The sequence below is a fragment of the Schistocerca gregaria genome, chromosome 3 (assembly GCF_023897955.1).
Source record: "Schistocerca gregaria isolate iqSchGreg1 chromosome 3, iqSchGreg1.2, whole genome shotgun sequence".
NCBI lineage: Eukaryota > Metazoa > Arthropoda > Insecta > Orthoptera > Acrididae > Schistocerca > Schistocerca gregaria.
Window position 1 is genome coordinate 882185228 of NC_064922.1, and position 13517 is coordinate 882198744.

Here is a 13517-nt window from a genome sequence, read left to right on the forward strand (position 1 = left end):
TTAAATTGCATTGTGTATTATTGAGAAAGAGCGGGAAACCGCGCATAGATACATTTTGAGAAAGAGCGGGAAACAGCGCGCAGTAATACATCTGTAATGGTAGCAGGGATTGTCTGCACCAAAAACCATTGTTGGCGGCGAGACCGCACTTTTGTAGCATTGAGCGTTGGAAGCGAGTTGTTGCGAGTAAGATGTGAGACGAGGCAGTCGTAGCTAGCGAGACATGAGAGGAGGTCGCTGTAAGCGAGGTATGAATTAACACTTTGAAAGAAGCGGTGTGCTCGCCAGCCACTCGCTATATGTAGCGCAATGCTAGTTTTTAAGAATTTTTGTAAAGAACTATACCCCTTGTAATTGTTTGTCAAGATCGTTCTCATAATATAGTTATGTAATTTTGATGGAAAATTAGGTATGTAGCGCAACGCTACTTTTTAAGAATTTTTGTAAAGAACTATACCCCTTGTAATTGTTTGTCAAGATCGTTCTCAGAATATAGTTAACTTCTACCAGATTAAATGCATTAAGAATTTTCTATCCCAAAATCATTCACGTAAATGCTTTACGGAATTTATTGTTATCTTAAAAGAAAAGTCTAAACTGAGCTTCAGCTTTTATCAAATCTAAATTAACTTCAACTTAAAGAATTCCAGTCACAAAGTATTATGAAACTCCACCAGCAGCTTATAATTATGTTCAAGAGAAGTAAGTATATTCATTCCACAGTTTGCTGTAGCAGTCAGATGGCGATCCAGTATAAATAATTAAAGGTAAGAATCAGTCTTAATAATTTCAGGTAACGACTGAGGGCCACGGCGACAACACATTTTATGTTTCGTCGTAATAATCAGCAGGTAGTCTTGACAGAGCAGCAGTTAAAAGATTTTAAGAGACGCAGCGTTCAGTCAGCAAGCAAACGTTCATCCAATATTAGACGGGAAGGTTTCAACACTGTTAGGTCCTTCACAAAAATTTCGGTTCAACTTATCTCCGGCTTAACCAAATTTTCAGTGCCTATAACGATTTGAGCATCAGTACTTTGTATTAGCGTTTGGATATATGATACTTTTCCAACACAGCTACGACAGTTTTAAACTGTTACCCCGATTGTTCTTAGCTCTTCGTATTTCCTGTGTTCAAACTGCACCCTTTGAGACTGAAGCCCTTTTTGTGTTTCATTGAGACCCTCTCACCTAAAAAACCGCCCAATCCACGCCACACAGCTCCCCCTATCCGTGTGGCCGCCTCTTGGCCTTACACTGATATGAATTATTTAATCTATCCGCAATTAATGATTACTGCACAACTAATTTATAAACACCTTGCATTGTAAACACTAAAGGCGTTATAACACCCTCTGTGGTGTTTCAGAAACAAACTTTACATCTGTTGACACAATTTACGGAAATGAAGCCGGACACGTCGTCGACAAACGCCGATATTTCGACAGGCGCACACCCTATCATTTTGAAGACAAAACTGCGGAAGGTTTATAAGCACTCCGATACTTCATTTCCAATAGTTAAGAATAAAGCAACAACATTAACGCTCGCAGTGCCAAGGGGGAGGGGAATGTTCTTCACGCCCATCATTTGGAAATATTGTAATCGAGTTAGTTTGTATTTTAAAATTTTTAAAAATTATTATTTTTTGTGAATTCTTCTGATTCCATAAATGTTTTAAATTTTGAATTAAACTTAACCTCAAATTTAAGTCATAGTAGTAGCGATCACTTTCCACAATAAATGTTGTATGAAATATTCTCGGTTCAGATCTTAATTACACATCAATATCTCTCTAAAAAGTATGTTGTGAGCAAAAGTCAACAAGTTAACGAAATCTGCATATTTTAAATTTGATTTTAGGGAGGGGATAAGGTACTCGCCTCGCCCCCCCCCCCCCCTCACCCCCCTCTCTTAGTACATGTTACCGAAAGAGCGTCGATTTTGGAAAATGCGTTGATATTGCTAAGGGTGCATTAAAAGATATTTTCATGTTCTGGCTCCTACTAACACATTAATACCTCTTTAAAAATTATGTTGTTCAAAGGTAACAACAATTAACAATTTTTTTCTCTTTAATTTTTTATGGGGTGCTGCGTTGGTATTGCTAAGGTTAAAACGTGAACTTGCTTTCCTTGGCATATAGTATGGAATGATCAGCAGTGAAACGAATATGAAATAATTGACGTCATAAGTACACCAGGTCAAGCAGTACCGGTATCGTGCAGTTTATATTGACAATTAGTTTTTTACCTGCTGCTTCACCTACTAAGTGTGTGCCATATATATAATTCACACATATATGTCTCAATCTCTGCTGTTTTACAACATACGACCCCAGAGAGGATGTTGAATTTATCTGTGGTATTCAGCTGTGTGGCATAATCATTGGTCCAAAAACACATTGACAAAAGTATTGGGTCGCCTCATTCTCGCAACCTTTTTGACACACTGAACAGGAAAGTAAGAGACAAATTGCACTTCATACTTCTAAAGTTTTCTATGTCAGCCAAATAGAGGAGAGAAATACCAAAAGCGGTTGTTTTAGAACAATTTTCACTCCCTTCCCATCCCCACCCCTAGGGGCTATAGGGGTATCTTTACCACACTCTTTATATACAAATAAATGAGTCATTTATATACTAAAGTTTGTTGAAATTGCTACAGGCGCCCCTGAGTTATGCCTTTACGTCACTCCTTTTCACCTTTACCTCAGTAGCAGGGGTGCCATGGATATCTAACTGTAACAGTAATTTTTACCAGGTTGCAAGTGATACGTGTACCAAGTTTGGGAAAAACTGCTTCAGGCATTGCAGAGATGGTCTGATTGATATGTCACTGTCTTTGCAACCCAACTGCCTCTCAACACACAGATTTACAGAGGACAGGAGCCACACCGGCTGCCTACATGATGGTAGATCTTAGCTGTTGTTCCATAAAAATAATCAGGAAAAATTTAAATGTTTCCCCTACCCTAGCTTCCCCCTGCCATTTCTCTCCCCCCTCTTCCACCTGCTTCATCGCACCTTGTACATCTTCTCTTTGGTTCCTCGCAATATGATCGTCTTCCATCTGCCTCCTCACATCTGTCCAACTTCCATTTGCCTCTTCACATCTGTTCCTTTTCCATATGTATCCTCACAACCTGTCCCTCTTCCATCTTCTAATAATCCTCTCATTGTTCGCCCCGCTCCATCTGTCCATTCCCTCTTCTCTCTATCCATCTTCTCTTTCTTTCTCTCTGTCCACCTTCTTCCCCTCTCTCTGTCCATATCTCCTCACGTCTCTCTGTCTACCTCCTCCTCCCCCCCTCTCTCTATCTCCTCCTTCGCCTCTATCTCATCCTCCCACCATCTGTCCATCTCCTCCTCTCCCCTATCAGTTAGTCCATCTCCTACACCCCTTCTCATTCCATACCCCATTCCCTCCATCAATCCATCTCGTTCTCTCTCTTTCTCTGTGCATCTCCTCCTCCCATTCTCTCATCTCAGCTGTGCCCGTCCGCACGTGTATCCTCTGGAACGCATTCTGATACTATCTGCGAAGCAATTTAGATGTCAGTGGCTACCATCCCTTTCCACCCCCACCCCTGCCTTTATGGTTCGTACTGTTTCTTTCCAGACAATAAGTAGTATATTCCTAATTTGGATGAAATCGATCCAGTGGTTTAGGAGGAGAGGTAGAACATATACACAAACATGCATTCATTTTTGTGTTACACAGATATAGATTAACAACGAAAAAGCAATTTTCAATATGTGTCACATTTTCTGAATGCTTATCAATATGTAAACATAATTTTTAACATAGTTTGGATTACTCTATCAAAGAATCTTTTTAGTTTGGTTGAATTTAAGGAATACTTTGATGGTCTGTTGTAAGATATGGACAGAACATTTAGCGCAGAATATTGCTAATAGTAAACAAAAACGAAGATGGTGAAGAGTAGTTGAAAGGAGAATAACTTGCTTAACATGAAAGTCGGGATCAACATGGTAATGGAAGAAATGAAATAATTCTGCTAACGAAAAAGAAAGATTATACACAACAGAGGAAGTAAGGAGTATATCAGAATCAAATAAGTGCAGACAAAGAAAGCTCTGCTGATATCTGATACTGTTAGGGAACTCAGCGTATTAGTTTCTGAAGGCGTACGTTTGGAACACAGTGTAGAAAAGAACATAGAAATTTAAGTTGGCAGATAAATATGACGAAATAATTGTACGGAAGAAAATTACTAGAAAAATGAAAAGGTTTATGGGGCTATACGAATATGACAATACTAAAAGTTGATTCTGATCATAGGGACTATCCTCGTAATACTAGCATAGACACGTTGGAGGTGTGGCCTCTGGCATTGTCCTGCACGAAATATCTGTAAGTCTTTTTATTAGCTGTTAGTTCGCTGAAAAAAGCTTGCAGTATATTGTTCACAAACCTATCAAAAGGTACGACTTGGTGGAAGAAGATCAGTCCAGTAGCTTGTGTTGCGCTAACTGCACACCATACTCCCGTTTTCAGATCATGCAGATGCTCTTGATGTAACTGCCGAAGTTTTTCGGTACTGCAACATCTATTGGCCTGCGATTGCACGCGCCTCGATAAATGCAGCCATACCTCATACAAAATGAGCATTTCAAGATCAGCTCTCACATTGCGCTCAGACTGCAATAGCCATTTACAATACTGACGTCGAACAACGTTATCTGTTCAGACGAATCACTGTAGTTACCTTGTAAGATTTCAGTTTGAATTTGTGCACAGCTATGTGAACAGAGGATGCTGACAGGACCGTTTCAAGCAGTATACGGCGCAACGAATTTCGTATTCTTTCCAGGGCACTCGTCTTGTCTCAAACTTTAAATCAAAGAATTGTTATCTTGTGGTTTACCAATAAATGAAGCGGCACTGCTGCAGATGCGAGACATTCGATGGAAGAAAGTATTAAGTCGCAAATTAGTAAATGTGGGCTCGGTGACTGCGCAGGTGTCAGACTAAATACCCAGCGGTGTGGGGATTCTACTCCCAGTTGGCACTAGGATTTTTTCTGTTGCTTACCGCTTCTCCTATCTCTGGGTCTGATTTGCATGTGTGAGAAATGCCAAGTTCTGAGTGCACGTTATACTGTGAGTACCTCTGTAACTGGCCTGGTAATTCACTTCAAAGGATGGAGAAAGCAAAAGACGTAGCACCCCATGCCTAATAAAACACTGCAATGTTAAAACTGTTTTTGGGCTGGGGAAAGCACTAACTTACGTTTTTATCTGACCATACCTCGTAGTGGAACCAAGCCTCAAGCTAGTATTACAATACTAAAGTAGGTGTGGTGTTCGTCCGAAGAGTGGTTGCTGGGTAACATCATTCCTATCTGCTGCTACCTCATCCATTCGAAACTGTATATATATTCAATTCTTGATCTTTATTTACTCCGCTCCATTACAAATTACCTATTCTTGATTCCACAGTAACTGTTCTACAACGTTACTCGTGCTATTTTCAAGTTGCCTCACAAAGTACTTTTCGCCTGGATTCGTTTCCGTTCCTCTTCAATGGTTATCTGATCTACTCATCAAATCTTCAGCATTCTTCTGTAGCATCATCGCAGGCCGGTGTAGCCGAGCGGTTCTAGGCGCGTCGCGTCAGTGTCGACCCTCGAGACCGCTACGGTCGCAGGTTCGAATTCTGCCTCGGGCATGGATGTGTGTGATGTCCTTAGGTTAGTTAGGTTTAAGTAGTTCTAAGTTCTAGGGGACTGATGACCTCAGATGTTAAGTCCCATAGTGCTCAGAGCCATTTGAAACATTTTGTAGCATCATCTTTAAAAAGCTTCTGTTATCGTCCACTGCCTACTTTCTTATAAGGATACACTCCACAAAAATACTTTCAGAAAATACTTCCTAACAAATTTATATTCGACGACAACACATTTAACTTTACCAATAAATTTTTTTGTGGCTTTTGCCGGTCAACATTTATCTCCTCTTTAGTTCCGCACCGAGAGGGGTGGCCCAGTGATCAGCACACCGGATACAAATACGTGTCCGGTCATTCCGGTTTACGTTTTCAATTATTTCCCTAAATCGCTTCAGGCAAATGCCGGGATGCTTCCTCTGAAAGGGCAAGACCGATTTACTTAACCATCCTCGAAACGTTCCGGCTGCGTCTCTAATGACGTCGATGTCGGCGGCACGTTAAACTGTACTCTTCCTTCTTCCGTCTTTAGTTTCTCCTCCGGCGTTTATTTTCTAATAAACCAGTTGGCCTTCAGTCTGAGGACTGGTCTGACGCACAGCTCACGCTAGCCGATGCCGTGCAAGTGTCTTCTTCGCTGCACAACTATAGCAGCTGACATTGAGTTGACTCTAATCTCCCTCAAAAATTTACTCACCCCCCTTTCCCCCACCCTTCTTGTTCCGCGCGCTCGGAATCCTGCCATTTACGATATTGCCACAGGATGTCTCCTGTCCACTAACCTCTTCTTTTAGTCAAGTTCTACCGTAAATTTCTCTTTCTCCTATTAGATTCAGTACCTCTTCATTAGCTTTCCGATGAAACCACCACATCTTTACGATTCATCTTTAGCACTATGTTACGAAATCTATTGTCTGTGCTATTCATCGTCTTTTCACTCCTACATAAAGCTACACACAAGACACGTGTTTTCTGAAAGGCCTCAGATGTTAACAAATTTCTCTTTTTCAGAAAAACTTTTCTTGCTGTTGCAAGTCTGAATTTATATCCTCTTTGCTTTTGTCAAAGTGAGTTTAAAAAAAATGGTCCAAATGGCTCTGAGCACTATGGGACTCAACTGCTGTGGTCATCAGTCCCCTAGAACTTAGAACTACTTAAACCTAACTAACCTAAGGACATCACACACATCCATGTCCGAGGCAGGATTCGAACCTGCGATCGTAGTAGTCGCACGGCTCCGGACTGCGCGCCTAGAACCGCGAGACCACCGCGGCCGGCCAAAGTGAGTTATTTAGCTACCAAACTAGCAAAACGTATCTACTACTTTTAGCGTCTCATTTTCTAATCCAATTCTCTCGGAATCGCCTCATTTAATTCGATCCCTTGGTGCTCATCTTATAACGCTCTTCAAGACACTGTCTATTCGGTTCAGCCGATGTTCCAACTCCTTCCCCGTGTCTGACAGAGAACAAAGCTCAAAGTTTTTGTCATCTCGTAGAATCGGGTGTACTGGCGGTGGTCCGCGCCTTCCCAAACGACATTTAGGCGTCATGGCCTGGCGTCTTCGTCAGTCTCTGGAAACACCTGATGAAGCCGCCGAGTTACGACGTCGAAATAACGTGTTGGGAAGACGCGGACCAACAGAGTACGCCCGATTCTACAAGACAACAGCGAATCGCAGGGAAAGTCTAAGAAATTATACTCGAAGTTTTTAATTGTAAGGGGCGATCAAAAAGTTTCCGTCTGAGTACGTTAGCTAAACGTGGCGCGATTCCGATGCGCGTATAAATGCGCTGGCACGTGCTCAAGGGATTAGTGTGGCATTTGTGTCTTCGACGTGGGTGCTGTAAATGCGGAAACGTGTACAGTGGCGAGGTTATTATCAAATGTGTCGAAACAGGACCAACGTGCTGTTGTCCTCTTCTTGGCTGCCGAAGGACAAACACTGATAGATACCCATCGAAGAATGAAGGATGTTCAAATGGTTCAAGTGGCTCTGAGCACTATGCGACTTAACGCCTGAGATCATCAGTCCCCTAGAACTTAGAACTAATTAAACCTAACTAACTTAAGGACATCACACACATCCATGCCCGAGGCAGGATTCGAACCTGCGACCGTAGCGGCCGCTCGGCTCCACACTGTAGCGCCTAGAACCGCACGGCCACTCCGGCCGGCAATGAAGAATGTGAATGGGTCAGCATGTTTGTTGAAAATCAACCGTGACTTGATAATACACATCCCCATATCCGCCGAATAGTCCTTATCTCTCATGCCTTCGGGCCCTTAAAAAAAGGCACTGAAAGTTCGACATTCCTGTCGGACGATGATGTGCAGCAGGCAGTTACGGACTTCTTCATGCAAGAGGACCAAACGGGTAGCTTCAACTCGGTGCATCGGTGGGATCATTGCCTCAAAGCTCACGGAGATTTTGCATGATTGGTATACCGATTCTGGACTGTACGATATTCTAACGGAAACTTACGCCCCTACCGTTCCCATGAACTTTAATTTCCTTTCTACCTTTATCTTTAGTTGCCTGCACTACATGCTCAGTATACAAATTGAACAATGTCTCCGTCCCTTATCAGCTACGTCTATCTTTCACATCCTTCTATTCTTCTGTACAAGTTGTGGAGGACCTTTTTCTCCGAACAGTTGATCACTGGTACCCTTGAAATTTCAGATTGTAGATGGAATAGAACGAAAGCTAGTTTTGGTCTAGAGCACGGTAGCAGTGAGTCTGGCAGGTAGCGTGGTGTACCTGGTATGGAGAAGCGGACCCCCTTGGGCCTGAGCGCCTGTATGTGGGGCTCCGGCACGGAGTAGACGCCCTCTGCAAGCGCGGCGCGCTGCCCCAGCACGACGGCCGCCAGCACACGTACCAGAACTCGTAGCAGCGCCATGGCTCGCCCACCGCTGACTGCCGTGGCGCCGGCTGCTCGGCCGCCTATATCTGCAGACCCCCACCTCCAGGCAGCTACAAACGGCAGGCGGGCCCCACTGCGGTTACAGGCACCACAATCTGCGTCACCAGCGCCTGCAAAAACACACTGTATACGCCGTGCAAATGCGGGAACTATCTGACTAATAGGCTGTTGATTCAAACTTGTGAACTATTGACTAGAATAACATACAACAACAACAACAACAACAACAAAACAAAAACGTCAACTGCTTTACTGAAACACCTCTCTCATCTACATTCACCAACACATCAAACAAACGAATACATACAGGGTGCGTCAAAAAATGTATAAACACTTTGAAGCGTCATAGAAAATTTACTTCCCGTTCTACAATGTTACATTTCTGGAAATGGAAAGCTTAAAATCCAATTGGAAAAATAAATGTACTTTGCAAATGTGATTAATGTTCAAACTGGTGGCCTTCAGCATCAATACATTTCTGAGTACGAGTCACCACTGATTCCATACGCCGTACAAAGTGTCCAATGAGATTTCTGCGCACACTGCCTGAATCTCATTCCAAAGTGTGTCCAGGTTACGTGGTTTACGTTTGTACACCTCTTCTTTTACTGTGCCCCATAAGAAGAAATCCAGCGGCGTGAGGTCAGGAGAGCGTGCAGGAAACTCGATTAGTCCCCTGCGTCCTATCCACTGGCCTGGCACATTGTGATCCAAGTATGCTAGTACGTCCCTATGATAGTGCTGCGGCGCGGTACGTTTCTTCTTACCGCCCTGGCAGTTTCCAGCAATGTTCATTTGTCTAGCTAAAAGCTGTATTAGAAAATACTAGGCCACTACTGTCTACTGCAGGTCGCAACATACATAGAATTGTCCGGTAAAAGGGGTGTGGTTAGTTCCGAAATAAAAGTAATGTAAATTTTCAGGTGTATTTTTACGATGAAGATCACAGTTAATACTGCCAAGTCCGTACTAAGTGTCTACACAATGTTAAGTTCCCATGCACACCACAATCACAAACGTAGCCAGCTTATGGTATTTACACCCTTTACCGAAGTTAATAGAGTTCATTAGATCGTTTAGTTATGAAAATGCTCGCCCAAATGTTGTGCACTCTGCTCTAGAGTAACACCTGTTCCAGTCTTAGCTAGCACAACACGCCACGCGGTTTTAACTAACAGTCAAAAGCAATATTTTGATATTCCGTCCGAAATTCCACACGGCTTCCACTATACCGTTCACTTAAATACGTTTTGTACTACTTCGCGAACTCGTAATTAGCATTTTCCGCGATTTTACAGTACTTTCGTCGGAGCTACTTTCAATCAGATATTACTAGTTCGAACCCTCAGTCCCGACCGATCTAGATAACACCAAAGGATTCGTTCCCAGCATAGATTGGCGCGAGCCTGCATTTTTCTGATTGGCTGATATCACAAACAGCAAATCAGGTTGCAGCATTATCCCTGCTCCCTGCCGCCGTTGGATAAGTAGCTGCAACAGCAAGTCGTATACTCCTAGCTCACTCATTTGTTACATATTTTAATTCTTAATTTCTTTGCGTGTTTTTGGTACTTGCATTGTTTAATTCATAAATTTCGGGCGTATTATAGTATTTGAGAGTTGTAGCATCGCGTTTTAGTACCTGAATAGTGTAAAATCGCGTAGTCTCCATCCGCCGCCGAGCAGTATCAGCAGTGCTCAAGTAGCAGCATTACTGCATTTACTAGGCAATCTTGTATTTTAATAACCGTTTAAATTTTGTGTTGATTTGTTTGCACTCTCTGTAGATTAGCTCAGACGTTCTTTGCACAATACTTTTTAGCATGGATAGGGACTGCAACTGCTGTGTTCGGATGCAGGCTGAGTTGGCATCCCTTCACTCCTAGCTTCAGGCTGTGTTGGCTTCAGTCACACAGCTTGAGGCTGTTGCCAATGGGCATCACTGTGGGGGTCCGGATGGGGGTTTATCGGGGACGGCCAGCTCGTCCCACGCATCCCCCGATCGGACTAAGACTGTGGTTGCCCGGGATACTGCCCGCATTGAGGCTGATCCCTCACCTGCGGTACAGTGGGAGGTCGTCTCAAGGTGTGGCAGGGGGCGAAAGACATTCCGGAGGGCTGAACGGAAGGCCTCTCCAGTTTGTCTGACGAACCGGTTTCAGGCTCTGTCTCAGGCTGATACTGATCTTTGGCCTGACTTGGCTGCTTGTCCTATTCCAGAGGTTGCCCCTCAGTCTGCAAGATCCGGGCGGTCGCAGAGGGTGGGCTTACTGGTAGTTGGGAGCTCCAACGTCAGGGGCATAATGGAGCCCCTTAGGGATATGGCAGCAAGAGAGGGGAAGAAAACCAATGTGCACTCCGTGTGCATACCGGGGGGACTCATTCCAGATGTGGAAAGGGTCCTTCCGGATGCCCTGAAGGGTACAGGGTGCACCCATCTGCAGGTGGTGCCTCATGTCGGCACCAATGATGTGTGTCGCTATGGATCGGAGGAAATCCTCTCTGGCTTCCGGCGGCGATCTGATTTGGTGAAGACTGCCAGTCTCGCTAGCGGGATGAAAGCAGAGCTCACCATCTGCAGCATCGTCGACAGGACTGACTGCGGACCTTTGGTACAGAGCCGAGTGGAGGATCTGAATCAGAGGCTGAGGCGGTTCTGCGACCATGTGGGCTGCAGATTCCTCGACTTGCGCCATAGGGTGGAGGGGTTTCGGGTTCCGCTGGATAGGTCAGGAGTCCACTACACGCAACAAGCAGCTACACGGGTAGGAGGGGTTGTGTGGCGTGGGCTGGGCGGTTTTTTTTAGGTTAGATGGCCTCGGACAAGTACAGAAAGGGCAACAGCCTCAACGGGTGTGGGGCAAAGCCAGGACAGCAGTCGGTATTGTAATTGTAAACTGTCGAAGCTGGTTTGGTAAAGTACCGGAACTTCAAGCGCTGATAGAAAGCACCGAAGCTGAAATCGTTATAGGTACAGAAAGCTGGCTGAAGCCAGAGATAAATTCTGCCGAAATTTTTACAAAGGTACAGACGGTGTTTAGGAAGGATAGATTGCATGCAACCGGTGGTGGAGTGTTCGTCGCTGTTAGTAGTAGTTTATCCTGTAGTGAAGTAGAAGTGGATAGTTCCTGTGAATTATTATGGGTGAAGGTTACACTCAACAACCGAACTAGGTTAATAATTGGCTCCTTTTACCGACCTCCCGACTCAGCAGCATTAGTGGCAGAACAACTGAGAGAAAATTTGGAATACATTTCACATAAATTTTCTCAGCATGTTATAGACTTAGGTGGAGATTTCAATTTACCAGATATAGACTGGGACACTCAAATGTTTCGGATGGGTGGTACGGACAGAGCATCGAGTGACATTATACTGCGTGCACTATCCGAAAATTACCTCGAGCAATTAAACAGAGAACCGACTCGTGGAGATAACATCTTGGACCTACTGATAACAAACAGACCCGAGCTTTTCGACTCTGTATGTGCAGAACAGGGAATCAGTGATCATAAGGCCGTTGCAGCAACCCTGAATATGGAAGTTAATAGGAATATAAAAAAAGGGAGGAAGGTTTATCTGTTTGGCAAGAGTAATAGAAGGCAGATTTCAGACTACCTAACAGATCAAAACGATAATTTCCGTTCCGACACTGACAGTGTTGAGTGTTTATGGAAAAAGTTCAAGGCGATCGTAAAATGCGTTTTAGACAGGTACGTGCCGAGTAAAACTGTGAGGGACGGGAAAAACCCACCGTGATACAACAACAAAGTTAGAAAACTACTGCGAAAGCAAAGAGAGCTTCACTCCAAGTTTAAACGCAGCCAAAACCTCTCAGACAAACAGAAGCTAAACGATGTCAAAGTTAGCGTAAGGATGGCTATGGGTGAAGCGTTCAGTGAATTCGAAAGTAAAATTCTATGTACCGACTTGACAGAAAATCCTAGGAAGTTCTGGTCTTACGTTAAATCAGTAAGTGGCTCGAAACAGCATATCCAGACACTCCGGGATGATGATGGCATTGAAACAGAGGATGACACACGTAAAGCTGAAATACTAAACTCCTTTTTCAAAAGGTGTTTCACAGAGGAAGACGGCACTGCAGTTTCTTCTCTAAATCCTCGCACAAACGAAAAAATGGTTGAGATCGAAATAAGTGTCCAAGGAATAGAAAAGCAACTGGAATCACTCAACAGAAGAAAGTCCACTGGACCTGACGGGATACCAATTCGATTCTACACAGAGTACGCGAAAGAACTTGCCCCCCTTCTAACAGCCGTGTACCGCAAGTCTCTAGAGGAACGGAAGGTTCCAAATGATTGGAAAAGAGCACAGGTAGTCCCAGTCTTCAAGAAGGGTCGTCGAGCAGATGCGCAAAACTATAGACCTATATCTCTGACGTCGATCTGTTGTAGAATTTTAGAACATGTTTTTTGCTCGAGTATCATGTCGTTTTTGGAAACCCAGAATCTACTCTATAGGAATCAACATGGATTCCAAAAACAGCGATCGTGTGAGACCCAACTCGCTTTATTTGTCCACGAGACCCAGAAAATATTAGATACAGGCTCCCAGATAGATGCTATTTTTCTTGCCTTCCGGAAGGCGTTCGATACAGTTCCGCACTGTCGCCTGATAAACAAAGTAAGAGCCTACGGAATATCAGACCAGCTGTGTGGCTGGATTAAAGAGTTTTTAGCAAACAGCATGTTGTTATCAATGGAGAGACGTCTACAGACGTTAAAATAACCTCTGGTGTGCCACAGGGGAGTGTTATGGGACCATTGCTTTTCACAATATATATAAATGACCTAGTAGATAGTGTCGGAAGTTCCATGCCACTTTTCACGGATGATGCTATAGTATACAGAGAAGTTTCAGCATTAGAAAATTGTAG

The 13517-nt window shown here is 43.7% G+C and overlaps 2 protein-coding genes across 2 annotated transcripts in view; one reads left to right on the forward strand and one right to left on the reverse strand.

Moving 5' to 3' along the window:
* Positions 1 to 8614, reverse strand: part of LOC126355037 (beta-1,3-glucan-binding protein 2-like) — a 43264-nt gene extending 34650 nt beyond the window's left edge. Inside the window, exon 1 of the mRNA XM_050005189.1 lies at positions 8455 to 8614. Within this exon, the coding sequence (XP_049861146.1) occupies positions 8455 to 8596 (142 nt within the window). The 5' untranslated portion in view covers positions 8597 to 8614. The remainder of the gene's footprint in view (positions 1 to 8454) is intronic.
* The window catches only part of LOC126355038 (collagen alpha-2(IX) chain-like), a 122906-nt gene that overhangs the window by 18105 nt on the left and 91284 nt on the right, over positions 1 to 13517 (forward strand). The gene's annotated exons all lie outside the window — the stretch shown is intronic.